This window comes from Orbicella faveolata, unplaced genomic scaffold (genome assembly GCF_042242905.1).
Source record: "Orbicella faveolata isolate gen_17 unplaced genomic scaffold, um_ofav_v1 contig_35, whole genome shotgun sequence".
NCBI lineage: Eukaryota > Metazoa > Cnidaria > Anthozoa > Scleractinia > Merulinidae > Orbicella > Orbicella faveolata.
The window spans coordinates 11,757,501-11,784,971 of record NW_028301564.1 but is presented as its reverse complement, the minus strand read 5'-3'; the positions used below and the strand labels follow the sequence as shown (position 1 = coordinate 11,784,971).

General features: G+C 36.6%; 3 protein-coding genes across 4 annotated transcripts in view; 2 read left to right on the top strand and 1 right to left on the bottom strand.

Annotated features, from left to right (window-relative positions):
- Positions 1-1,336: 1,336 nt before the first annotated feature.
- LOC110057615 (acylglycerol kinase, mitochondrial-like) lies at positions 1,337-12,957 on the top strand. Of its 2 annotated transcripts, XM_020764211.2 has the most exons (15): positions 1,337-1,473; positions 1,633-1,672; positions 1,944-2,020; positions 2,953-3,031; positions 3,728-3,823; positions 4,939-4,971; positions 5,391-5,488; positions 6,008-6,077; positions 6,187-6,266; positions 6,713-6,770; positions 8,119-8,376; positions 8,508-8,578; positions 8,863-8,915; positions 11,354-11,406; positions 11,708-12,957. In XM_020764211.2, the coding sequence occupies exons 1-15, from the start codon at positions 1,364-1,366 to the stop codon at positions 11,819-11,821; spliced, it is 1,290 nt and encodes a 429-aa protein (XP_020619870.2). In that variant the 5' UTR covers positions 1,337-1,363; the 3' UTR covers positions 11,822-12,957. The 2 variants fall into 2 exon arrangements, with proteins under 2 accessions (XP_020619870.2, XP_020619871.2); XM_020764212.2 differs by lacking the exon at positions 8,119-8,376.
- LOC110057575 (coiled-coil domain-containing protein 134-like) lies at positions 11,886-16,429 on the bottom strand. Its single transcript, XM_020764167.2, has 7 exons — positions 16,212-16,429; positions 15,960-16,081; positions 14,859-14,943; positions 14,143-14,216; positions 13,814-13,918; positions 13,600-13,674; positions 11,886-12,868 (listed from the first exon to the last, which is right to left on the bottom strand). The coding sequence occupies exons 1-7, from the start codon at positions 16,417-16,419 to the stop codon at positions 12,761-12,763; spliced, it is 777 nt and encodes a 258-aa protein (XP_020619826.1). The 5' UTR covers positions 16,420-16,429; the 3' UTR covers positions 11,886-12,760.
- Positions 16,430-17,370: 941 nt separating this feature from the next.
- Positions 17,371-27,471, top strand: part of LOC110057585 (TBC1 domain family member 1-like) — a 19,392-nt gene continuing 9,291 nt past the window's right edge. The window contains exons 1-6 of the mRNA XM_020764177.2: positions 17,371-17,946; positions 21,833-22,567; positions 23,720-23,815; positions 24,267-24,390; positions 24,922-25,013; positions 25,397-25,498. Of these exons, the coding sequence (XP_020619836.2) occupies positions 17,419-17,946; positions 21,833-22,567; positions 23,720-23,815; positions 24,267-24,390; positions 24,922-25,013; positions 25,397-25,498 (1,677 nt within the window). The 5' untranslated portion in view covers positions 17,371-17,418. The remainder of the gene's footprint in view (positions 17,947-21,832; positions 22,568-23,719; positions 23,816-24,266; positions 24,391-24,921; positions 25,014-25,396; positions 25,499-27,471) is intronic.

Here is a 27,471-nt window from a genome sequence, read left to right as displayed (position 1 = left end):
CCGGCAAACAAGCGGGAAAACAAATATGTCGTCTTAACGAAAATGGGCAAGGACTGAAAGGACTAGCTGCCATCCGAACACCTTCTTTCTATCATGTACAAGTCTAGTAAAAACCTTGAGACTTTCTTGAAACGGCGCTTTTTCCATTTCTGACACACTTTTGGTACCAGAACTCTTTTCATGACTGACCAGGTCATTACCGTAACGAAAGATTGTTCAAAATTTGACTATATATTGCACGCTGATAACCTGCCTCTTAATGCATCCATGTATTAAATGTAGCTTTCAGTAACATTTAACAAAACAAAGTTCTCTCAGTTTTTCAATCCGGTTTCCGCAAGAAACATTCTACTGAAACTGCGGTCGTTTACCTCGTTGACCATATTTTAGAACATATGGACAAGCAACAGTTAACCGGAGCCGCCTTTATCGATTTGAAAAAGGACTTTGATCTTGTTGATCACCACTGCCTTCTTCATAAGTTACAGCACTATGGTGTTAGGGCACACAGTCTCGCCTGGTTTAGAAATTATCTAACTATTCGTTCGCAGAAAGTTCAATATGGAAAGAATTATCATCCAGCCTACCTTCAGACTTCGGCGTTCCGCAAGGTTCTTTACTAGGACCATTACTATTTGTTATTTACATAAATGATCTGCCCAAGTGTCTGATGCACTCGGAAATTATCATGTACGCCGACGATACATTTATCTACTACACAGGGTCCCATGTTAACACCATTAGGAAAAATCTGCAAGAAGATCTAAAACGAGTTGAGCAGTGGTTTTCGAGTAACAGACTAATATTTAATCATAGCAAAACGAAAGGACTACTCTTTGGAACAAGGCAACTATTGCAAACCTCATCAGACTTTGTACTGCAGATCAAAGGAAAGGACATAGAGAGAGTGACAAAGGTTTCATTATCTCGGGGTTATGCCTCACGAACAACTTCACTGGAAAGAGCATATTGAATCGATTTGTAACAAAATCAACAAGCGACCGGGAATTTTAGAAGAATCCCTAAGAGGTACCAAGAATTAGATCCTATTTTGTGAGCGTGGCTTGAAATTTTTTATACCCCTAAAAGGTACCACTAATTCTAAAACAACACATCTCCTGACACATTTTTTTCGTCGCAATACCCTAAAAGGTATTTGCGAGAGGTTCGCTGTGGATCTTTTGATGATGAACACCCTAAGAGTCACCAAACTCGCTTTTTTAACCCCTAAAAGTCCCCTTTCCCGGGCTATTTCCACACCTGCCATCATTCACGAGACGTCTGAGGACACAAAGACACAAATATTTGAAGTAGACTCCAAATTGACATCGGGAAGGGACTGGGGAATGGTTTGCTTTCCAACATGGCGGACGGGAAGCCTTGGTTTTACACAATAAGAAAGCATAGAAAAAAGTCAATTGCTGCCGCGCTATTTGCTGGATGGTTAATGAGTTATGGAACTAATAAGTATAGGTAAGATCCTGTTCCCTTATTCTATCAAAATATAGCGAAAATTACAAAATTTTACCTTGTAAATTAAATTGTGACTGATCCATGCACATGATCTGAACCCGTACTTTAATCTCTATTTTAGTAAGCTTATTTCTTTTGTGTGATTAACTTTTTTGACAGGGAGTACATGATAAGAAGAGAATTATGTCATGAAGCTAAGGTAGCTTGTTCCTTAAGTACGTTTGATTTGATCTTTCAAATATTTATGGTAGTCCTCTTGGAGTCTCGATTTCTTTTGCGAGGCTACGAAAATCTTGAGCTAGCAGAACAGATATTTAGTCCTGCCGTTTTACAAAGTCTTGAATTCTAGTTAATCCAAATTAAGTTTGATAAGAACTAAGCTTCCTGTCAATCTCACTCTTTATAAACAACGTTGTCTTCCATTTAATTTATGAAATCTTGTCAATGTGTAATGGTTTCACTCTCAACAGGCTTTTGGAGACACAACTTTACCATCGTTAAAGAAACCTAGAAGACTCACTTTGTTTTTCAACCCTGCAGCTGGGAGGTAATGACCATAATAAATCAGTGTAGAGAAACAAAAAGCCAAAGACTCTTACAAATAGACATTGTGATTTGAGCTCTCTTAATTAAGACAGGTTTTTTGGATGGATTCAGGTAAAATTGATACCCCTGCCCACTTTTGCTGGCACTCATACTATGTAGATAGGTTTCCAAGCCTGTATCAATTTTATCTGAGCTACCTTGAGGAAATGGACCTTTTTACAAAAACTGCAGAAATTCTTGCATGCTCTTTGGCTAATTTTCATTGTCAATAAGTGGATAGACACCTGAATTTATAATTTATGCAATGAGCAAGAGCGGACAATCTGACAAATTGTTATTAATAGAAAAAAACAAATCAAACTCACCTTTTCATGTGCCTGTCCTGTTATTGGCAATGAATTTCATCATAACATTGTCAAAGTAGTCTGTGGATCCACTCGGCTATTGCCTTGTGGATGCATAGCTACTTTGACAATGTTATAATGAAATTCATGATCAATAACAGGACAAACGCATGAAAAACTGATGTCAATTTGTTTATTACTAGATTTCTCAATCCCTTGGAGGTTTGCAAAATTGTTATTCAACGGTATTTCCAATTTTCTTCTGGGATAGAGATTACCCAGATTTATCCATACATAGTTAGTAGAGGGGGAGAAGTAACTAGTCCTTAGTTAGTCCTCTACTAACTATGATCCATAGCATGTTTTTTTTTGTATAATATTTTTAAATTATTTAATGTGTACAGGCTTTTAGCCAGGATTTGAGAAGTGGGTGTCCAAAATGTGTTATATAGGGCCTTCAAAAATGAACAATTTATAAGGCAACATATGAAAAATAAAACAGTTATCTTTAATAAGTAGCCATCCACAGGGCACCTGGATGCCTATCTGGCTAAAAGCCTGAATGTATTATATTTTTTTTACTTTCTAGTGGTAGTGCAGAAACTCTTTTAAAGAAAAATGCTGAACCAATACTTCATATCGCAGGACTTGATGTGACCATTGTCAAGGTAAAATCAGATTAATTTTAACGATATGACAATCAGAGAAAATAATGAGTGCAGATATTTATTGCTGCAAATAGTTCAGTGTAACTCAAATAATTAAATTATCCAGTAACTTCGAAAATTCATGATGACTGGGTGATGTAAATGATGTAGAGCTTAAGTCCTAGTTCAGGATTTGCAGAATCCAGAAATCTGGAAATTTACTGGGGCTCAATAAAACTCAGGCAAGCTTGTAGTGGACAAAACATAGCTGGAACTACAAAATTTTAATGCAGTATATACGTAACAGCAAGTGAACTTTGTTCCCCAGAACAAGAAATAAGATATGGTATCTAAGCAACCAAGGTTTTAGGTTGTTGCATTAGTATGTATATTATTTACGCTATAGAATTTTATACATATTTTAGTAATAAATTTAATATTAAATTTATAAAAGAATTCTACATATTAGTTAACAGATTATTTAATGCTTTAGAATTGTATATATGTAATTTACATTTTTTTTATTGACTAAGGGGGTCAGCTTTATATCAAGATTAAGTCGTTCCCTGCTGGCACCCTTTTGCATGTACACATTTATATATATATATTTATTTATTTATTTGATGGATATAAAGTTGTTATAAATAAAAAAGAATAAATAAAATAACTAATAGATATGACTAAGTTGAGTGATTGATGTTGTTTGTTTGTTCACAGACAGAATATGAAGGACAAATTAAAACCCTGACACAGTATATTGATCCAACAACAGATGGCATTGTTGTTGCTGGAGGAGATGGTACCTTGCTTGAGGTTAGCAAGTGTAAAAAACAGTGCCAAATCACCAGAGGACCTCAGCAACAATTATTGTTGCTGAGGTCCTCTGGCCCTGGGTCTGGAATAAACTTAAGACTCCTTCAGTGATGGGATTTATTTGTCATACAATCATGGGAAACCTGAATGTGCTTAATGTTAAGTTGTTTTATTAAGATAAACCAGCAAAGCCAGTATATGAGAGTGAAGAATGATCATCGCAGTTAATTTTCCAATTTAAGCAACTGGAAAGAAGAAGCCTGAAAAAATCAGGGCTTCAACGGGATTCGAACCCGTGACCTCCACGATACCGGTGCGATGCTCTACCAACTGAGCTATGAAGCCACACATTGGGAGCGAATTATTTCATATAAACTTCACATCATTTCACTCCTCACGGGAAGATATGAACTCAATTAATTGACCTCACTCCCAATGTGTGGCTTCATAGCTCAGTTGGTAGAGCATTGCACCGGTATCGCAGAGGTCATGGGTTCGAATCCCGTTGAAGCCCTGATTTTTTCAGGCTTCTTCTTTCCAATTGCTTAAATTGTAAAGTTAACTGCGATGATCATTCTTCACTCTCATCTACAACAGCAGTTCATATATGAATTATTTCATATAAACTTCACATCAAAGCCAGTATACGTAAACGCTTATCATAATCCAATGATGCATGCTCATGGAGTGAAGAAAGTAACTTCACTTTGCCATTTCCATTCAATTTGGTAATGTCATAAACCACTGATTCATGATTTTAGCTGTGTATCATTGGGTTATGAGGCACTTGGGGAGTTCGAAGAGCACTCAAGAAGCTGCACTTGGCTGTATCTTAAGAAATCCTTACACTTCATAGTTTTGTTCTTTTCAAACTTCCTCCAAACTTGATGATATGCACTAAAGCTTGAATAAAAAAAAATTATAAAAATTTTGTTCTTTTTCCATTTAATATAACTTTCATTTATGAGCCTTTGGTTCAGACTCCAAATTTATCATGAATTGAATGTTGCCTTTGAAGAAAAATGCATCAAATGAATACATGTATGAAAGGAATACGTCATAATTGAACTGTTTTATAAGAGTCCATAAATCTGTATTTCTTGTCCGTGGTCCAGGTTGTGACAGGATTGCTGAGAAGATCAGACCAGGTATGGTTATTTACGAGCATGTGACACAGAGTCAAACAAAAAAAAATACATATTAAATATTTATGACAAAATTTTCTTGCAGTAAATTGTGTTCCATGAAAAAAAATATACATCATATAAACATCATTAAATCAGCTACTCTTGCAATCATTGTAAACTTTGATGATGGCGACAAATTTGAGTTACATGTAAAAGAATTTTATCTTCATTTAGACAAAACTTTATTATTTTATTTAATACCTATTTTATTTGTTTATTTCATTAATGGAGCACTAAACAGTATCCATTTTATTTGTTTATTTAACATTGATAATGGAGCACTAAACAGTGGTAATAAATATATTTATTATATTTTCTATAGTGTATGGTGGAAATCATGAACCATGATTCATGAATTTCATATGAGTTGTTGCTTTTAGGAAGAAATTACCAAGATTCCTATTGGACTCATTCCCCTTGGAACTCATAACTCCCTCTGTAACAGAATCTTTTCGAACGCAAATGTTGCTGAAGCAAGGTTAGTAAAAAATAACCCAGCAGTTTAAAGTCAATATATTTAGGATGACCATAAAATGTTGAGTCTGTTGTGATCCATCACCCCAGATGCAGCTATTGTAGTTGTTGTTGTGGTCACCATCACTGCCACCACTGCCATTGGTGCCACTGCTGCCATCCCTGCCAACGCGATCACCACTGCCACCGCAACCATCATCACTCACTCTATTATAGCATGTCAGAATCATTTTAACTGCTAAACTAATTAATTGATAGTCGTGGCTTTGTAGAGTTTTGACTTTAGAGCAAGTCTTTTCCTGCCTGAAACAATCATGAATACTATCTTGAAGTCTGAAAATGCCAGAAAATAATAATTTTCTTTATTTCCTTTCTTCTTAGTTGCTTGCATTCTTAGCTGCTCGCAGTGGGTTGTAAATCATCCAAATGATAGATGGTTTAATAAGTGCCAGTGAAATTTTCACACAAATTATCATTTTTTAATTAATAGCATATATTTATATTTTATTTAAAATTTTTACAGGACTATTGGAAATGCAGCATTAGCAATTGTCAAAGGATATATAAAGCCAGTGGATGTCATGCAAATTGAGGTTTCCTCCTTTCTGAACTTTATTTAATACAATTATTAGTTTTCATTGATAAACATTTCCATTAAACAAGCATCTTAATATGTCAAACAAAGGAAATTGTGTTTTTAAGGGAGATGAAGGTCGTCCTACATTTGCTCTATCAAAGCTGCACTGGGGAGCCTTCAGAGATGCTAACGAAAAGCAAGACAAGTAAGTTGTTTTATAATAGGCAGTCTGTTACATTATGCTAACAGTGTGTCATCATGTTGTTTGCAAGACTCTAAGGTCCAATTTCATAAGCAGTAAATATTATGCTTACCTTTAAAGTAGGACTTCTACTAAGACTGAATAAATCATTTATAGCTAATATTGATTTTATGAATTAGCAGTACATGCCTTTTACTTAATTTTAATAAATGTGCTGTTCCAGGATATATAGTCATACCTACCCATGTCCTCTGCAATTTTGGTTCATGGCATTGTACTGTATAATTATTATTTTGCTTGATGTGTATTTTTCTCATTTCATGCAGTCTGAGTGTCCTTTGTGTCAACAATCAGTTATGGCACATAACTTACATGTACTATTGAAAAACATCCCCCTAACAAATTATGGCCAATAACTAATCATTATTAAAATTAATTATTATTAATAGATTTTGGATTGTGGGTCCCTTTAGAAGAAAACTTTCTTATGTCGTGGCTGCCATCAAGGTAACTTCTTTTTGTGCAATTAATAAACTGTTAAGTGTAAAAAAATTGTAAATTAAATTAAAGATACCTGTAATAAGAATTTAAAATGAACTAATATAAAATTTTGACAGGTTATTGAGGGGGACATGGGGCTTTGCAGTGTTGCAGTGTTGATTGTTTTTCTCATGTGGTGATAGGGTGAATAAAGTCCTACCTTGCAGTGCTGCAGCGATCTCAAACCCTACAGTGTACGATGTTTGTGTTTTTCACCTTATGGTGTTCGGTGAAATGAAATTTTTTGCGGTGCTGTGGTTTCTTGTTTGATCTTTCTAAAAACTTAAATTTAGCATGCATGAGTGTACAATCTATTATGATTGTGTTTAATTTGTCTTGAGTAACCAAATATAGACCAACACTGTCTAGTTAATCTTCAGTATGCTCCAGCTGCCAATCTGAAGCCATTTTCAATAAATAACTTGACAAGTAACTTGACCTCAACTCTGCCACCCTGATCTCAGCCTTTGGTACCACGAAAATGGAAGCTGCCTACATGGAGAAATGGGGAGCTCCACAACCTTTGTGCTAGGCCACTCTTTGGAAGAGCCATTCCATTAAAAATTGCCTTATTCAGTACAATGTTTTCAGCTTTATTGTCTCTGGAAAATGTCATACAAATATAAATCTTTTAAAAAAGCTCCTGAGATCAAAGTAGCTGAAGTGCAACGTCTAATTCTGTGACAGTACTTGTCAGGAGACCTCTCAGAATGCGTGACTTCCTGGAAAGTTTGTTTTTATCATCACTTTGCAGCAGTAGTTTTTTTGGGTCAACCTCTCTGTCATGTTCATACAAACAAACTGTATCACTAAGTACAAGAAAAGATTTACAGGTCACAGCAGTATCAACATGTAGGCAATGACAAGCATTGTGATGTGTTTATATTGTGGAAAATGTTTGAGGTATAAAAGTATTGTGGCAAGTGTAGATGTTCAAATCACGGAGCTAAAAATATATTTTGCAGTGACGGTGTTTCATCAGCTTTTCTTGCAGTGATGCAGTTTTCGTTAATTTTTTTTTTCGGTGTTGCAGCATTCAGAGCCCCCCTTCTCCCCCTCATTATTATACTTTATGCAGCTTGAGAACTTTCAATGTACATCTCTTGGGGTGAAACATGTAGGAATGTTGCTGTAATATAGCCAGTTATCAATGTTAAGCCGTGGGAGAGGGAGAGATGGAGGGAAAAGAAAAGAGAGAGGGGGAGGGGGAGAGAAGGTGGTTATAGGCAGGGTATATAACAGCCTAAGAGGTTCATTGATAGCTTCATAATTAATTATTGTCTGCTTAACAGTCCTCACCATCCTCTTGTGACAGGACTGGCCTCCTGTTCTTAACACTGTGCTTTCCTACCCTTTGAGTGAGTCACCTCAAGACATGTCAAAAGACACATCTTCTAGCTCACACCAAAGTGTTATGTCTCATGGTTTGGCAACAGCCAACTGCGAGAGCACAAATCCATCACAGCAAAAGCATTTTGATGCTGAAGAAAGTATCATCAAGAACGGTTGGATTACTAGTGCAGTCCAAACATTTGGCTTGTCTGTGGAACCCTTTAGTACAAGGCACCCACAGGTAGGGAGCTCTGTGCTGGCTTTCTTGGGAAGAGATGGAGACATCACCAAAGAACATTTTACTTATCTGTTAAGTTTAAGCTGATTGAAACAAGACTTTTGAATGTAACTGACATGTTTTTTGGTCTACAGAATGCCAACAGTTTTCTGAAAGTAAAGCTATGGCCATCAGATCTTACCAAGACAGAATTTATTGAAAATGGGTAAGAATTTCAGCTTCAGAAATTACATTTTAATTACCCATAATTTTTGCCATACATTTTTGATTCAGTTCACATCAAGCCATTTAAAAAAAGCCCTTCCCCCAACTGACCATGATACAAACTCAAAGCTCTGAAGGGAATGAAAGGACTTAGTAATCACTTGTCTCTTAGTTTTTTAAAGGGATTCCTCCTTTGAGCATTTAATTGCATCTTCATTTGTCAGGTAGAAGAAAAAGGACTGTCTAATAGAAGTTTCTATTAAAAGTGTTTTTTGTTGATAACAGATGGAGGATGGAAAAAGAGGAAAAAGCAAAACCCGAGGAAGATGATTCATCAAGTAATAATCAGTAACTAGATACATGTAGTGGCCATAGAGCAGTCTCTAACCGAGTCTTGTAAAACCAAAACCAAAGCAATAGATTTTAGTTAAGTGTGTGATGACCAATGAACAAGTGGAAACTCAAATTATAGACCCAGTGTAACCGTGATTCAAGTGCAATGGTTTTGTGTTTTTTTGCACCTGGTTGGTTCAACAGATAAAATAGAATGAGTAAAAATGTTGAATTTGTAGTGTGATGGAAAACTGTACACCGATGACTGTTTAATAGAGAATCTTCTGTCCAGTATGTTTACCAGGTGATTCTCTTTTAAATTATGTTATCAACAGGCCCAGCTTGTCTGATTCATTATGAGAGGCTGGCGTGCAAGGCAACTTGTCTCAAGCTGTGACAATAAGTCACAGCATCAAGTAAACCTTGCGTGTGCCTTGCTTTATTTGGCACCCAGTCAAGTTACGTGGCCTTGCTGCTTCGATTCAAACCTGTTTGAATCTTGTGCAACACCTTAGGGAACAAAGGTTATGTCCCCTTGACAAGATTTTTTGATGATGATGGGTAGTTCACACAAAGGGACTTGTCTGGGGCAGGTGCACCTCACTGGGACAAGTCTCCTAGCATGTTTGTGCTGTCCTTAATTTTAAAGCGATGACGTATTGTGTGACGTCATCACTTGAAGCTGGTGGGCATGCATTCCTTTGGATAGTGATTTCTCACTTATTTCGTCACGCTTATGTCTGTCACGCATGATTTATCCCTCTGTGGAAGTAAAATGCACTCTGGGAGTTAGTAAATGAGATAATTAGGTTCAGTGGAGTGCTTTTAATTCTAGCTTTTAAAAGAAGATTTAGGGGTGGATTTTGGTTGATAGAGTATCAGATAAATTTGCGTTGACGGGCAAACTCATAATAAGAACATATCCTCCATACATACAAGTTTAGATAGACAAGTAAGTCACACAGGCGATAGGTGAAGGCTTTGTGGCTTTCCTTTGCTCTTTGTAGGATCAGCAGGGTGCTTTAATCGATATCACAAGTATACATTAAAACAACAAATTAATTCCGGTGAGGTAATTGGTGTTGCCAAATATTTTTAAAGATAATAAGGTGTCGATTTCAGAGAGAGTAACTTTTCCTTTGCAGCTTTCCTTTGCTGTTTGTATGATCAGTGGAGTGCTTTTAATTTCAGCTTTTGAACGAAGATTTGGGGGTTGATTTGGTTTATGCAGTGTCGGATAAATTTGCGCTCACTGGCAAACTCATAAGAGCATATCGTCCATACATCATACAAATTTAGATAGACAAGCAAGTCATACAGGTGATAGCTTAAGGGTCTACATAACATTTATGGATTGGTAGCTCAGTTGTACTTTTGTCAGTCTTGAAGTGAATTGAATGAGGATTGTCTGAATTGAATGAGCACTGTGAGAGCACTGTATGAGCATTGTATGAGCACTGAAATATACAGTTTACAGTAGTGATAATGAAGTCAGGGTAAGATTCATTTGCAGATTTCATTTTTTTAAATGAAGTTTTGGAAGTGTGCTGTTTTATATTTTCTGTCAACGAAAGAGTGGTAGTGATAAAACAATCGATAATCGTTTTGTGAGGGTAAAGACAATACAAATGTTCATTGATGACAAGTATACAGTCAAAACAACAAATTAATTTTCGGTGAGGTAATTAGTGTTGCCAAATATCTTTAAAGATAATAAGGTGTCAATTTCAGAGAGAGAAACTTGTACTTTGCGGGTGTTTGTGTTTGCAGGATCAGTGCAGTGCTTTTAATTTCAGCTTTGAAACAAAGATTTGGGTGTGGATTTTGGTTTATACCGTGTCGGATAAATTTGCGCTCATGGGCAAACTCATAATAACATATCTTCGGTACATACAATTTTAGATAGACAAGCAGGTTGCACACGCGATATGACAAGTAGATGGTTAAAACAACAAATCAATTTTCGGTGAGGTAATTAGCTTTGCCAAATATCTTTAAAGATAATAAGGTGTTGATTTCAGAAAGAGGAATTTTTCCTTTGCTACCTTCCTTTGCTGTTTGTAGGATCAGCGGAGTGCTTTTTATTTCAGCTTTTAACCTAACATTTGGGGGTGGATAATACACTGTAAGAGAAATTCCTTTCCTATGTAATGGAAAATTTAGTTATTAATCTTTCTTTTGGGTTGGTACATTTGGCTGACCCCTAGCACATGGACTAACATGATGGACCTGGTACATGAATTACTTGAATGAACTACCAATGGACTACCTGAAATTTAAACCCCTAAAATTTCTAGCACAAAAGTTCTACAGTTAAGTTTGAGAATCAGTTTGTCTGCGTATGTTCCAATCTTCTATGAACAATTTTTAAACGTCATCGCTTCTGCATGCATTGCGTGTGCATGGTTTATTCTAATGTGTTGATTAAATTTGTGTCACTCAGGACACAAGTGCTTGATGGTGAAACAACTCAAACTGGATCCTAAAGACCAAGAGGTATTAAACTGATTGGCATTTTTCTTCATTTTTAAATTTAACAAATGAATATATTAATTTTTACTCCTCCGTCCTTCTCAAAAGCTATAAATGGCATCTGATCATTCTTTTTTTGGGTCAATGTTGGTGATAAGTCCCGATGACAAACTGAACTGCTAAATTTATGAGAGGAATGTTACCAGTGAAAATTCAAATCTGGATATCACTCATATCTCCACTAAGAAAAACATTTGCCATTCCAACATATGCTAGTTTGTCAGGTTTGTCCATTGTAACTGTTTCTTTCATTTGTTGTTTGCAGCTCTCTTGGTTTTCAATTGATGGTGAGCCATTTGAGGCAAAGTCAATAACAATCAGCCTTCTTCCAAACAAGCTTCACTTTTTCTTCATTCCAAACAAGACTCAGCATAGCTGAGACAATATATTGTTGATGGCAAATCCATGGGACATGTGACATTGAATAAAGAACACAGAATGACTGCCTTTTAACAAAGTTTATTATTAACTCAAAGTAAATAGGTATTTCTAAAAAATACTAGAATTATTTCATACTTTAGGTGGCATTTATCCATTATCCAATGCACACCATACAGTTTTTCAAAACAACGCAACTTACATGTATGAGATAGTTGCAGATTATTTACTGCAATTAAACTCATTTGATAATAAATAAAATAATGGAACCAAACATGTCTAAAATTTGCATTCATTTGATGAAGTCAATGGATAAGTCTTAATTTAAACTGTAGCACACTGTAGATTGAGATACCTTCAATTTTTTTTGTATAGCACTACAAAAACAGTGCTAAAAGATATTGAGGTACTATTACAAGATTACTTAAAAAAAATTAACAGTGGCCCAGAGATTTTCCAAAAGTGTAATTACTACCAAGGAAATGCAAGATCAAATGGCCAAAATGAAGCCATACATTCCCATTGAAACATCCTGACATTCCTAACATTCATTTTAATATATGTTAAGTTTTGAAAAACCAACACTGTATGACATACTAGGTTGTAAATATATTTAAATATTATCAATATTTCCTTTGATAGTAATTTGTTGGATAAATTTACAGTTCTACATGGAACCTAAGTTCCTGATAATTTCTTCCTGCAGTTTGATCTTGCATTTGGCTGGTGGTTTGCTGTTACATGTTGCATACCTTTCATTTGTTCATTTCAATGCTTCTTTACAAGGACAAGACTACTAAAAGGCTAGAAAAAGCTAGTCTGAAGCCCTGGACTGCAATCAAACTCTGAGCTCTGATAGTAAAACACAACAGCCTAGTTACCTATTGAGACGTAAGTGTAATTTTGTCAATAGTTATTGGCACTTTTTATACCATAATGTTTACAGTTCTGCATGGCTTAATCTAGGACCCCTTTTCTTTTTTTCTTTTTTCTTTTTGTTTTTCTTTAAAGAAGTGTCCTCTTGTTTGCTCTTTTCACTTTTCAAATCCTGAAATAATTAATAATAGCAACAAAGAATAAAATGTCAAGCTTATCAAGCTGGTTCAAAAACATCAATAAACTATGATATTTCAGTTATTCACTTACTTCCCTTCATCATCTACATGTATGTAATTTATCAACTCATAAATAGAGCTGGTTTGATAACCTAGTTGGTAGGGCACTGCACCACTCTTAGGGGTGGTGAATGATAAATCCAAGACTTTGTGAGAAGGCGAGACCAGCATTTTCCTTTGTGAGCCCAAGACATTTTGACTTCTTCAATCATGAGATCGAGACTTCAATTAAAGTGTTTTAAGTGCAAACTCAAGACGTTCAGATTTTTAGATGTTCAGACATCATTTATAAAAAAAAAAAATTGGTACTTCAAGACTTTCTTGTGAAAAATTGAGAATGCCAGACAGCTTTGTGAAAAATTGAGACTGCCAGACAAACATAACTGCTAAAAAACTGCTGTGAAATTCAACGAAAATTTTGAGAAATCCATGGTTTTTGAAGGATCATTTGCCAGCCCTTAATATTATAGAGGTTCCATTCAAGCTCGTTGGGAATTTTTTCGAGGTTCTATTTTCCCAACTGCCTTAGTTTGTTTCTAACCATGAAGATCTTTCATGTAATATATCAAGAAAGTTGAAAATGTGATGCAAAGTGGTGTATTTTTGAGGTAGAAGTTGAATATCAGATTTGTTCTATTGACCAATGGAAAGTTTTGCTATGTACCTCTTTCTGTGCAATGTTTCTGTATGGATTAATATAGTTTGGATCCCTTGGTACAAGCCTCAGTTCTTGTGCCATCTGTGAAAACAGATTGATGCAAAACAGTAAGTTTTATAACTTAGACAGTACATAATAACAGACAAATTGAATTTAGAGTAAAGTTGTTTTGTACTGGTGACATGAGACAGAAAAAAAAAAATCAAGTAACAGCACTCACCAAATTTAATAACTTGGAGTCTGTTCCATCATAGACTTTTGTTTCATTACAGAAGCTAACACTCCATCTAGCTAGAAGTTTCCACTCATTAGATTTACTATAAACCTGAAATACAGCCACAGCACACATGAAATTGCTTACAATGAATGTGTTGATAATTTTCATATTGTTTCATTGACATGTCTTAACCTTGGTCAAGTTCTCCTCACAATAAGAAGTCTCACACTGTATACAGTGTAAACAGTGTTAAATTCATTAACCAAAATTTAAATTTCTTACCAGCTCAAACTCCCACCCATCAAATGAAGAATTACATACCAAATACATACCTTGTATGTTATATCAGGGAGTCGAAGAAGAATGTCACCAAAAAGGGCAGTGTTCTCTAAGACATTTCCTAAAGCTGAAAATAAGAATATAAGTAATCAAATTACAATCCCACTAACTCTAAGCCTGTCAAGGCCATGACGGATAATCATAGAATAGACAAGACAACTTAATGTGTCATTCATTGTCAGGTTTGTGTGGAAAAAACATTTTATTATTTGTCTCATTATATAGGGTCAGGCTATTAACAGTTGATCATGACGTTTAGACTGCTAGTGGTCAGGTCAGTTGTTTACAATTCTCTTTTTGTGAGTTCTTATTAAAGGAACTCTGGTTGAACTCAGTCACAATTTGCACATATTGAAAAGGTTACGCCCATTTTTTGAATTCGTCGTTTGTAATCTGTGTTACATGTAACCTTCTACATGCTTAGACATCCTTGTTCCTTTATGGTTTATCATTATCTCTTTAGTGTTTTTCTATCTTATTGAACTGTTATTTTCAGGTTTCCTACCATTTAAAGGTAATCTCGTATGTGGCCAAAATAACTCAAAATACCATGACTGAGCTCCTTTAATGCCTGCTCTAACACCTTTGATGTCTATGTTTAAGCGTCTTTCAATCAAAAGTGTACATCGTTGGATTATGATGCACGCTTCCACATTTTTACTGTATCACTGCTATATTACAAAAAAAAAATTGATTCAATAGCAGATACCTTCTAACTGAGCTTGTTCTGTAGGAAATGCTTGTCCTGGTATGTAACCTGACTCCGTTATTTTGATCCTTGCATCTTGCAATACCTTTTTCACAATCGACAAGATAATCATTATGCAAAACCAATCTGAGATGCTTTTTTATGGGTAACCCAAAAACACTGACCCCCGGTCCGCAGACCTCCACTGCGGACCGGGTCCGTGGACTTCCTATGGACCGGTCCATGGACTACCCTTACGGACCCCCTCTACGGACCACCCCGCAAAATAGAACAAAAATAAGAAATAAATATTTCAGTTATGGGTTGTCTAATAGATCATGTCGGCGAAATTTCGAATGTTACATTTTGCAAATGTAACATTCTTGAGTTCATTGGCTCGGGCGCAAGTTATGTCATTACACATTGCCATTTCCTTTGCTGTGGCCATACTGTGTATGAAAGACTGTGAAAGCCTCCCGGAAGCCTCCGGGAAGCTTCAAAATTTGTGCTCTTTCCCCTCCATCATTTTGTTCAGCCCATTCTCACAAGCATTCGTGAATTTGTTCCAGGCTTCATAATTTGCTCAGCCCAGTTACAGATAAAAACAACCTTGAACGACCTAAAAACACATCTTCCATAGCCAGATGGAGTCACAAATGGAAAGTAACAATTTTCCTTCTTTTTGCCATTGGCATCTCCTTACGCAAATTCTTGTTTTTTGGCCATTTCAGCTTTGAGGCTTTTGGGGGGGGGGGAGGGGGGTGTTAATTACATTTGCACGGTATAATGCTCGAAATTTTGCCAACACAAGTAATCTATTAGACAACCCATAAGTGATGTATTTCTTTCTTTTTTTTCATTCTGTTTTGGGGGGTGGTCCGTAGAGGGGGTCTGTAGGGGTAGTCCGTGGACCGGTCCATAGGTAGTCCGCGGACCGGGGGTCAGTGTTTTCGGGTTACCCCTTTTTTATGGAGATGCAAATTAAAGTAGCAAAGATTACTTTTTTATGAAAATTCAAACCAGAGACCACAGATCAAGTTGTAGTATTTAGCTATCTTTTTAAGCAAAATGCAGGGTACATTTACGGTTAATTACTATACGATCAGAACGTTTGATACTTACTTTGAATAATTTTTCAAGGACGATCTCAACCATGTGATACTGCTTAGAATAGTCGCCAAGTTTGAGGATACTTTCCGCTGCAAAAGTTTGTTCAGAACGCTTTTGCTTAAAAATGGCACGATCTGTAATAATGGCAGTCAAGAAAACTTGCAAATGGAGTTTAATTATTTAAGCTGAAGTAAAATTGCCCTAAAACGCTTAAATTTAATACGAGTGCACCTGTTGAAAGCAAGTGTTCACCAAAAAGGATACAGACTAACATTTTGGTGTCGGCTTTGTTCGAAGACTTCTCTTTCGTTGATTCCTCTGTGGTATTGCCAGCAGATGCTTCGCATACTATGACAGAAACTGAAACATAAACAACAAGAAATATAAAATCGAACAATGGAGGTTTCATTTTGATTCCCCGCAAACCACGCAAAAGATGGCGGCGTTCCACATGGCCGAGCCTCAGCCCCATGAAACGAGAAATCTCCCCACCCTGACCCCGTCGAGTCTGGGAATCACCGTCACCACCAGCAGGGATCGAGCGAGAGGACGACCGAAAACAAGAAAACTGCGGCGTGGTAGTCTCTCTTTTATACCTGCAGTGATGGGTTAATCCCTTTGAATGTAATAATCACTTTCTAGAAGTGCAGTGGAAGGGAAAAGCGTCCTGTGGCCCTTGGGGCTGGGGCCGAGAGACCATGTTGGAGAATCGTGAAGAGACGGGGAGACGTGTTGGTGCTGCCACTGGCTGAAAAATAGTTTCTCTAGTGTCATTGTCTCGGTGAGAGTAGTTGTTCCGTAAGCTTAAATAAAAAATTGGACTTAAGGATAATTTTTTGCTATACAATCATGTTCTTTTCCATCTGTTTTATAAATGAGTACTAACCCGCACCAGCGGTACCACACCCCTATGAAATTGGGCTGCAGTATAAAGAAAGAGCCCTGAGGAATCAGGTGGATTCATTACTGTCGCTGAAAGAAAACATAAAAGGTCTTTAGAATCCAGAGTCCTCCAACGGCCGTTACCAACCAACCAAATCCTAAACTTGACTTGACCAATCACCAAGCGTTGAGCGAGTACTTTTACTGGGAAAATTGAATACTTTTATTCCACCTGGTGCTCTCCTTTGTATGTGAGTTTTGAGTTTAAGTTCAGTTTCGCCAACAAGGAGGTACAAATATAAAATTGTTAGGAGGGATTGCAAAGCGAGCTAAATTTTTCATGTTCTGAGAATTAGCATGCATATGACAGATTGTTTGGCCGCCTAACTTCAAAACCAATATGCTTGTGACATGCTTGAAAAGATTTGTAAACCACTGAACTGTAAAATACATTACAAGTGCTTGTTGGTCTCGTGAAAAAAAAAAAAAAAAAAGCTCCTGCGTCAGCAAAAAACTTGAGCGCGATCTCGAGGCTGACGGAAGCCTCGTGTACCACGCATGTGCCTGCTCACTCTTGCTCTTGTGTCTGATGGAAACGGAGGCAGAGGAGCGAGAAGGCAACCATGAGAACAAGGAGCTCAGGCGGCGCTCTAAAACAACTCCCCCAGCTTCGAACCAATTTGCAATGTCTAATTCCTTAGACAGTGGGGTTGGAAGCTTTGAAGAAGCGGACGTCGCCGACAACTCGTACACAACAATCGATGAACAAACACTCGTCACTGGACAACATTATGATCGTGAAGCACCCGACAGTTTCCGTTTCATCTACCTCGGCAATGCAGTCCTGGACAAGCGTTACACACAACGCATGCTTCCTTGGTTTATTGCTGAAATACGGAGAAAAAGGGAGCGAAATCCCATTGATTTGAGGGTCGAGGAGATGACGGTAAAGGCAGTCGACTGCTCTGAGAGCATTACTTTGTTTCAACACAAGGTGCAGACCATTACACGCTGCGCGCGCTCTGTGGACAAAAAATGTTTTGCCTACTTGACAAAAATCCCCGAGGAACCGTCTTCCTCCTATTGCTACGTCTTTGAAGCCGTCGAAATAAGCTCGGTAAGAAATCTTTTAGAATCCTATTGAATGTAGCTATGCAGGGTTTCTCGTTCACAATGTTGCTTGTTTTCTCTCAACTCCAACTTCAATCACCTATTCAAGCAGAGCTCCGATGACGTTCAATGACTTTGCGACTGGCAATTAAGCTTATGTTTTTTTTAAGCACCTTCTTTTGTATTTTTATCAGGTTTCGCTTTCTTCTTCATACGATGTCGACTGCTGCCATTTCCTTCGTGAAAACTATGGCTCTATAAGTAAATCTTCTCTAGCTCAGTTGAGCTGATTGCACAGACTGTTTTAGCTTTCTGCTAAAAAGTAACATGATACACCTTTAATGGGAAGTCTTGTTATTCTTTTGTTCTTGTACATATCTCCGCTAGAAACTCGACTTTGCGATATCTTTTCAATTTCAACAGGAATAAGAAAATCTCTATATTGATCGTACTCGCTGGAAAACTTAAATTACAAGGGGATCGTATTTTCAAATTTCTCTTCCAATAAAACTTTCAGCCTATAACTTTACTTGCCAAAGAATTTTCTTAGCTTATCTAACGACAAAATTTATGTTATTATTATTGTTTTTGTCATTTCCCTTGCTTGAACATGCCTCGTTGCTTATTGTTCAAACCATTGTTTTCGTCGAGTATCACAAGAGAATTTTGTTGAGTTTTTACAGCGTGTACATCGGATTTGGTATCTTGATTTTTTTTTTTCTCGGTTTTGGACGTGATTTTGCCACAGCTTTCATTGTTTGCATGTGAGTGAATATTTGGAAAGTAGCACGTTTCGCAAAATTTTATCACGTACAATTTACATTGGTTTGAAGTTCAAGGTAATATAGGCACATCTACATGTATACTTGTAATTGTTATGCAAATTATCCCAGTGTCACACAATATCCTCTTGTCCTTAAAACAAACACAGTCACAGCCCTGGGAATTCATTTGTTTCTTTGGTTTAGTTCAACAATGGGTTTCACTTTTTAGTTGGAGCAAGTATTGCCCTTAGATTACATAATTCCCATGAAATAACATGTTTGTGTTGCTTTTAGTTGGGGTAGCTGCTTCATCCTTGAAACACATGTTATGTTAATATGTTGAAATACTGCATTGTAAGAAATTAAAATGTAAATAAATGGACGAGTACTTTTCCCTCTTTATAAGAGCGTAAAGATTTTTTTGAGCAATTTGCTTGTAGTATTTGTGTTATGGATGGTTAATTTTAAGTGATAATAAATTTTTTATCCCTTGAATAACATGATCGTTATACATAAGTTGCAATTCTTTCCTCACAAATATATGCAGATTTGATAGGTGTTTTGAACAATGGATTTTACCAGCTATTGTAACTGGTAGTACTGTTTTTGGAATGAAATTGCTAAATTGATGTGATCAAAATGCACTTGCTTGTAATGTTACTGTGGAAGCAACAGTGAACGTGGTTGAAAGGGTTGGAAAGTCTTTTCAAAATCAGAGAAGTATTGGGGTGTTAAGTTTATTCAGGGAAATTCTTTATCTTGTCAAAGTCAGAAATGCGTTGTGTTGTTGAAAAACAATCATCTTATTGTTGTCAATGAAAATTATTTCTTGCAAAACAAATAGAAAATTATTTTAAAGAAAACTTCTAGTGTAAATTGGTTACTTTTCATTTGATCAATTTTATTATAGTCAACAAAAATATGTTATTTTTTAGCTTTGTAAAGAGGTAAGGAATTTTTGTTTTCTAATGGTCTTAAAGTCCCACAAAGCAAGGTTTGTTGGTCCAACTACTAATTTTCAAAATGAACCAGTGTCTGAATGAACTTGTATGTAACACAAAAGAAAACTATGTGAAGGTGAATTAATCAACGTGACACGAGCGTGGGACGAAGAAAAATTCTGAGTTCCCGACAGGAATCGAACCCATGACCTCCCAAACACCGTGCAGGTGCACGCTCGTGTCATGTTGATTAATTCACCTCCACATTTCATTACCGAGCTTAAAATTCACCATCTTTATTAATTTATCACTACTCATGATGACTTCAATAGCGTTGATCCTAGCAGTATGCAGGACACCTGTCATATATGAACTCAGTTAAATGACCTCGCTCTCCATGAGTTCTCGTAGCTCAGTGGATAGAGCGCCCGCCTGGTGTTTGGGAGGTCATGGGTTCGATTCCTGTCGGGGACTCAGAATTTTTCTTTGTCCCACGCTCATGTCATGTTGATTAATTCACCTTCACATTTCATTACCGAGCTTAAAATTCACCATCTTTATTAACTTATCACAAAAGAAAACTAATTGAACATGACAAATTTTGCACAAGGCTACTACATTTCTTGAACAGATGAAGATTGCATAGAAAATGCTTCTGGGCTGCATGCATACCTTTGAAGGAACTGGCCTAGTTTTGTGTTTATTTTTTTTTTTTGGTGGCCTCTGTCCTAGTTTTTTGCAGCAAGCCTGTTTCTGTTGTTCTTAACTTTGAATTAAAAGTACATGTATGTAAGCGCAAGAGAGTAGTTTACTCTTGTTAATGGTGTTGCTCTGCAAAATGGAGTGCTCTGACTTGAAGAAACACCTCTTGTGGTATTTGGTCACCCCTTGTTAGATGATCTGGACATTGAAAATGTCACTTAAGAAGACTCTAAAAAAACTGAGTTCAAGTTGCTAATTAGTATAAAGCAACTCTTTGTTGACGAATGCTATTATTATGGGTACACGCACGTACCCATAAGAGAAAAAAATCACCAAAAATTTGCATTACTGCTGTTTAACGCCAAATTTGGACAACAGGAAGCTGACATAATTTTCCAATCACTGGGTAGTTTTCAGGTGAGACAGTTGAATGTGGTCTACATAACAATTATTCAAACATCAGGCAAATTCATGTCACAATGGTGGAATCAAATCGGGTGAGCTTAAAACGATTTGCAAAGATTCTGACGATGGTTTTTGACCAGGACAACAATCCGAAGGGCATTTCAAGTAATTAGAAAGTAATTTTTACAGTAATCTGGAAATTAGAAGCGAAAAACTGAGGTAAACAAACTTACGTGAGTCTTCGCACTGGGTCACCCATTTTAGCACATGTTGTTCAAATGCAACTAAATTCCCTTCGGTTCATCCTTTTTACCTTAAGAATCTTGGCTATTGATTAAATTATGTTCATGTCAGTTTTTGATAGTGTAGAGCTCAGAAATCTTGAATAAAGGCTTCGTTTTGTTGACTTTTTGTTGTGAAATAAATATTAACGTGAGACTGACTGGGGGTTTCCATAGTAACGGAAATGCGCTATGCTTGTTTACGTCCAGAAAAAAATCGTAGTTAATTTGAGATCGTGTCATTTTTAATTTGGTTTTCGGGATACATTTGGTTATAGATCAGGGAAAATGCTTTGACACTAATTCTGAAAATAGAGTGTTCTAACAATATTTTTGGTTTTTCAGCCATTTAACCTTTTATATTTAATTCTATGGTTTAAAAAAAAATTTTCAGGATAATATTAGCTTCCATGATGGCAAAGGTTTTTTTTTTCTAGAAAGTATATTTTATGCCCTTTCTAATGAGATATTACAGGCTACAGTGCAGTAAATACTTGTAGAAATATTAGCTAAAGAATATGATAGGTTAATAATTAACGAAAACCTCCCATTGACAATGAGTTAATTAAACCATCATCATTTAATTTGAACCATGTAGATTCATTGATGAAAACAAGTTATTTACCTACTGTATGATCAAGTTATGTCCTGAAAGGGAAGTAAGCTCCCTCCTGTAGTCTCTTGCCACAGGGTTAGGCTGAGCTCGAGGGTGGAAAATAACTGACGTTCTAAGCAAATCAAGTTGTTGACTGTGTAAAGTTGAGGTTGTTCTTTGCTAACATAGTTTTGCTTGTATACAGATTACTGGCTTTTTGCACAGTATCCGTGATGCTGCCAAACAGGTAACAGAGCAAACAGAAAATTCTACAGTGACAAATAAAGAGAATATTCCTGAACAACCAACAAACAACAGTAACAAAAGCAGTCCAAATAATCCTAGTGAAAGTGGGGACTCTCAAGCTGTTATTTTTCCATTGTGGTATGTTGGAAGAGTGATTGTTTCCCATAGACAAGCTCCTCCCACTCTTATTGACAACCTGGTGGAGAGATTTAATCAGCGTAAAGGAATGAGTGAACTTGAAAAAGAGCTGAATGGACAAAAGAGTGAACAGAAAGAAAGGGGTTCTAATACAGTCAGTCACATTGAACATCATGCTAAACAGCATCAAGCAGTTAAAAAAGCAAAAAGCTTTGATGGTGAGGAAATGGTTGGTGGAACAAACGATTGTAAAGAAAACCCGTCTGAGGTCGGGAAGCACGGAACACTACTAAGAGTTGACAGTATAGGTGGAAGGCCCAGGTCTGCGAGTGATGGTGACAAATCAAACAACATTTATTCTTCTTCTAAGGATAACAATTCAGTGAAGAGCCAGCATCATGCTAAAACACATTCAAGGCATTCTAGTTTTGGTGGTGTTAGTGAGGACAGGAATATACTCTTTAAAATCAGCATCTTTTCAATCGCTTGTCTTAGCAATGGGAGTAAAATGCAGCTGATGGAGAGAAGACTCCGAGAAGTTTCATTTTGTCAGCAGGTAACTTTGGTACAGTGTAGTTTTAGTCTGGCTTTAATATAAAGATATCACTATAAACGCTCTTGATCCCAGACGTCTGTTGAAATGGCTTAATTTTTCAGGCCGTTGCACACACCATTGGTTTCATTCACAGATTTGAAAAAAGTGATCATGTGATACCCAATTTCATGATCATGTGATGAGTGAATCTCTGCTGTTGGGGAAGTTGTTTCACAATTTGTTTGCAAGTTTGTTGGGTTTTGCACTTTCTAGCAAGATGCAATTCAAGATATGCTACAGAGAAGAGATTGTCAGATGAAAAATCCATCACAATTTTCTACAAACTGGCTACTTTTGAGCCGATTTGAAGAATGTTCTGCAACTTGTAGCTGAGAGGACTTTGTCATCACGTGATCACCTTTTCTGAATCCGCGACTCAAACCAATGGTGCATGAAATGGCTTGCAAAAGAAAACATTTCAACAGATGTCTAGGATCACTAGTAAACAAACACTGCACTGAGGATAACTTCTCGCAACAAAGAATTTATTGAAAACTTCTAGTGAGTTTTCTTGACTCAATGAATTGGAGTATCTTACTAGATAAATCTTATCACCATTGAACCTTCTCCCACCAAGTCTCAACAACTTAAAATCAATGAATTTGATATTTTGGAATTTTTAAAGGAGGAGAATCCTAACCCAGAGTGGATTCTTCAGTTCCTTTGATGTACCATGATTCGAGTGATCTTGCATTAATCTGTTTAGTAAAGAAATGCAAAATCTGTGTTTGGATTTTAGAATCCAATCTTGGAATTTCTTATAGAAATGCACCCTAAATCAATGCAGTATTGGTTGGAAGTTAATTTACTTTAATAATGATACATGTAATATTATGTAGAGCAGAATAACCAATCATGAAATGTCTAACATCTTCTATGTCAAATTCCAATTGATGTCATGTAGATCTTAATATGCGTGCTGATATTTTGAAACATACACTTACTTAAAACAGGTGACATTAATATCACGACTTTGTCTTGCTTTTTTTTGTCCACCTGTAAGTTAGAGATGTTGGCTGGATCATGGACATTAGGGTACTGAATAATTAAGGACAATGTTTATATAATAATAATTGCCAATGCAATCCCTTATTGTGAACCTTCTGAACGCAGGGAACAAAGACACCTGAACATTTTGGTTTCATCTGCCATGAACCTAAAACTGGACAGTATTACTGCTATGTTTTCAAGGGTCAATCTGAGCAGCTGGTAAATTTGTTCATAATATACTTAATTATTCGTTCATTCTATTTCCTGCTACATCATATGTTTGAAAATATTTAAGTTTTGCTCTTGCCATTTTCAAATTTGTCTGCTGTGGTTAAATGTAATTTAGTAAATTATTACATGTATTTTAACTATACATGTATGTATGTATTCTTTGCATACACTGCACATCTATCCATGTTCCATTGTCTTTACACCTATTTCCTTAGCATTCAGACCAGTACTCTATTCTCAATATGATTATGTTGGTCTGTCTAAGTTTTGGGCTAAAAAAAATAGATAAAAGTAGCACTTGACTGAATGAAGAGGCTGAAAGAGGGATCTTTAGTACCATACCTTGTAGATAATACTTACTGACCTATGCTAACTGTCATGAGGGATGTCTTGAACATAAAATGAACAATATGAACTAATACAACACTATGGTCATAAGGTGGATGATGTCATGCAGTCCTTAAGGCGAGCATTTAACAATGCATGGCAAGCTGCTGGTCCAACGTCAGTGTGTGACATGTGCCCTCTTCATCACCTGCATCAGCTGTGTGTCCAACTTGAGGGTATGTATGCAACTTGATATTTAGTTGGGATAACCCCTTAAAGAGAAGTTAAGCCTCTTAAGCCCAACTGGCTGGGCTCTCAGTGCTTAACTGTGGTTTCTGTAGTTTGGAGCAACTAAGAGTATGGTCACTCCCCCTGCATGGGATGTATGTCCATCTCCAGTATTCTGTTACGTTACCCCAACATTTCACTGGTATCCATGTATTCTTGGTGGAGGGAGGCACTTCTTGAGTTAAGTTTCTTGCCCAAGAACATAACATAATTACCCTGGCCAGGGCTCAAACGTGGTCCACTAACTTGATCCAGAGTCCAGCAAATTGACCATAAGGCCATCGTGCCTTCCACAATAGACCAATGCTTCTTTAGATTTAAATTAATGAAATCTCAGTTCATTTATTGGCTTCTTTGTTCATGTATGGGTATGTGCACTGTTTTCTTTGTTCATTCGTGCATTCACATATTTTATGACACAAAAACATCCACTGCCCATGAATCAGGACTGTAATTATATTACTTGTTGTCTTTTGTAGGTCGTACAGTTAGTAATCAATATGATATACTGCAAAAACACAGAATTAACCTTACTGATGAGGAGATGAGTGAGTTTACAGAACTTTTTAAGGTAATCAATTATTTATATTTATTTTTGCAAGGTATATAACTTGCTTAAGGCATAAAAAAGGCTTTTTAAAACTTCACTTGGGATTTATTTGTCCAAACTTTCTAACAGTTTTCTCAGCAGTCAACAACATCTGCTTATGAGTCAGGGAACCATCAACTCTCACCAAATTTGAGAATCTGGAGAGAAAGCTCTAGAGCAAGGACAAGAACCAGTAAACTCAGCACTGCTGGGTCTGGGTTTTTAACTTGGGCCACATTGAAGACAGTGAATTGAGAAGCAAGTGCTCTCACCACTGTGCAGGCCCTACAATGTACTCCCTCTAGGTTGCTGCTGTAAGCATTCCAGCCTGTGAATGTGTTACCAAGTTTCTGGGTTTTTTAAAGGCTGAAAGTCCATCAGGAATGAATGAAGAAAATGAAGTAATCATGGCTATACTGAGAGGAATATATGAAAGAAGACAACTACAGCATACACACATTGGTCAGGTAACACACAATCCTCACTTTTTTATTACTGTGGCTTTAATCTAGATGTGCACAAGGCAAAGATTGTTAGCTTCATGTGGTTGCTTGCTGTTTATTCATTTTTTTCCATAGTCTTCAAGTGTTGTTTTATCATGTACTCCTAATATTTTGTGAGTTGAAATGATAATCCCTTGTCAACCTCCACTGCATGGTTATCTGTGTCATGGGGAAAGAACTTGTTCCTGTCCTCCACTTCATCGTGACATTCTGAAGTTAAAAAGGCAGGGTGATATCTCAACATGATATATGGGTTGTTGACCAAGCAGTAGGTTAAGATGATCAATATGGCTGGATATCAGCCATGATTCTTATTGTGTCTTTATCAACTGAGACAAAGTTGAGGTCTCTAAACACGCTTAAAACTTAAACAAAGCTGTGGCCAATATCTGTTCAAATGGATTGAACAACGAGGCAGGACAAAAACGCTGTCTGATAGCCCGGGACTAGAGAAACGATAGGTCGGGCTAGCACCTTCTTATCACAGGTTGCCCGAGGGCAACTATAAAGAAACTTCAGACATTTTGTTTAGCAGACAGTTCATGAGAGAAAGTGAAACAATACAAATCTTTTTTCTAAGATAAAGTAAAGTTTAAAATTTAAGCGACCAAAATGAATTAAAATGGTATTTTATTCTCGACCGTGTGTCCCGACAGTGCCAGGGCGGTGCGATATATAAAAACTTGCCGTATTTGGTTACTTTTAGTACAACTGAACAATGTGTTTCATGTACATGAAAAGTGTGGCAAATTAAAACACTAAGGCAAAAAATGAATTTACCATCATTTAGAAAACTACAAAGACAAAGCGTATGACTTTATTGATGTATTCCTTTCCAAAAGAAAAATATAAGCGATATGTGTAAAACAGGTGTTTTGAAAAACATGTTGCGTGACAGCTTTTCCTTCCCGCTAAAACCAGACTGCCTGTGTAAAGTAATTCGATATGTTGTTTTGACTATGCATAAATTAAAACTTTGACTGGGTTATTTAAAAGAGCTTAGATTTTCAGTACTTTCTTAGATTCTCGTAGGAAAACTTCTTTCAATGAAGAAAAAGTCTACTGCTAAACCATTTGGATGTGAAGTGCTTCTAAGTCAGTTGTTAGTTCAAACTCATTTTCAACATGACTTCTCAAACTCATTAATAATTCATCAAGTTGAACGAAAGGAAATCATGATCATGTTGGTGTTAGGATATCTGATCTTAATTAGCATAGATTTTACGATTTTATTTCTCCGTGTTCTCTTAAGTTTTAGTTTTGATTGAGAAGATATATCAAGCACTCAAGACAGTGTTTGACCACATTTCCAAACACCTCAAAAATACTACACTGCACATCGTACATTGTATTTTCAACTCTCTTCTCGGTGTTTGGAAATGTGGTCAAACACGGTCTTTCGTGTTTGATATATTACGTGAATTTATGTCTAGAATTTTCCAAGGTCATTTTTTGGAGAATTAAATCTCAGAGCCTTAATCCTTCATTACCCAGCAGCTTTGATCCTGACTTAGTAAATATCCCCATAAATAGTGTACAATAAAATAGCGTACATCGTGTGACCAAATCAAGGTTTACAATTGTTTGTGAAAAAAATATGCCGCCTTGTGTCTTCGTCTACAATAGCTGTGGCCAAATTTCATTACAGCATCTAGGAGATTAAGACAAATGACTTATAGGTCTAGTTATTTATGGATATGGAATTTCCAAGGGGTAAGGGGGACCCAAGTGGAAAAATCATGGAAATTCCAGGGGTGGAGGGAGTACTGTGAAGCCCCATGGAACAGAAAATCCTTGGGGGTGGGGCCAGACTTGAATAAAAACCTCCATGGAGGGGGGTATGGATATTTTCTGGAACTATACATTGAGTGCTTCTAAATTTTTTATTGTATGAGGTTTAATTCAAAAGGGAAATCAAAGAGAATAAGCTCATCTAA

Bases quoted from the DNA above. Each gene is read 5' to 3' on its own strand.
- LOC110057615 (XM_020764211.2), top strand. From the start codon at position 1,364: ATGGCGGACGGGAAGCCTTGGTTTTACACAATAAGAAAGCATAGAAAA. The intron at 1,673-1,943 runs GTAGCTTGTTCC...CACTCTCAACAG, and splicing joins AATTATGTCATGAAGCTAAG to GCTTTTGGAGACACAACTTT. The intron at 11,407-11,707 runs GTATTAAACTGA...TGTTGTTTGCAG, and splicing joins TGGATCCTAAAGACCAAGAG to CTCTCTTGGTTTTCAATTGA.
- LOC110057575 (XM_020764167.2), bottom strand. From the start codon at position 16,419: ATGGGGCTGAGGCTCGGCCATGTGGAACGCCGCCATCTTTTGCGTGGT. The intron at 16,082-16,211 runs GTATCCTTTTTG...CCATTATTACAG, and splicing joins CGACACCAAAATGTTAGTCT to ATCGTGCCATTTTTAAGCAA. The intron at 12,869-13,599 runs GTACATAGCAAA...TAATTATTTCAG, and splicing joins GAAACATTGCACAGAAAGAG to GATTTGAAAAGTGAAAAGAG.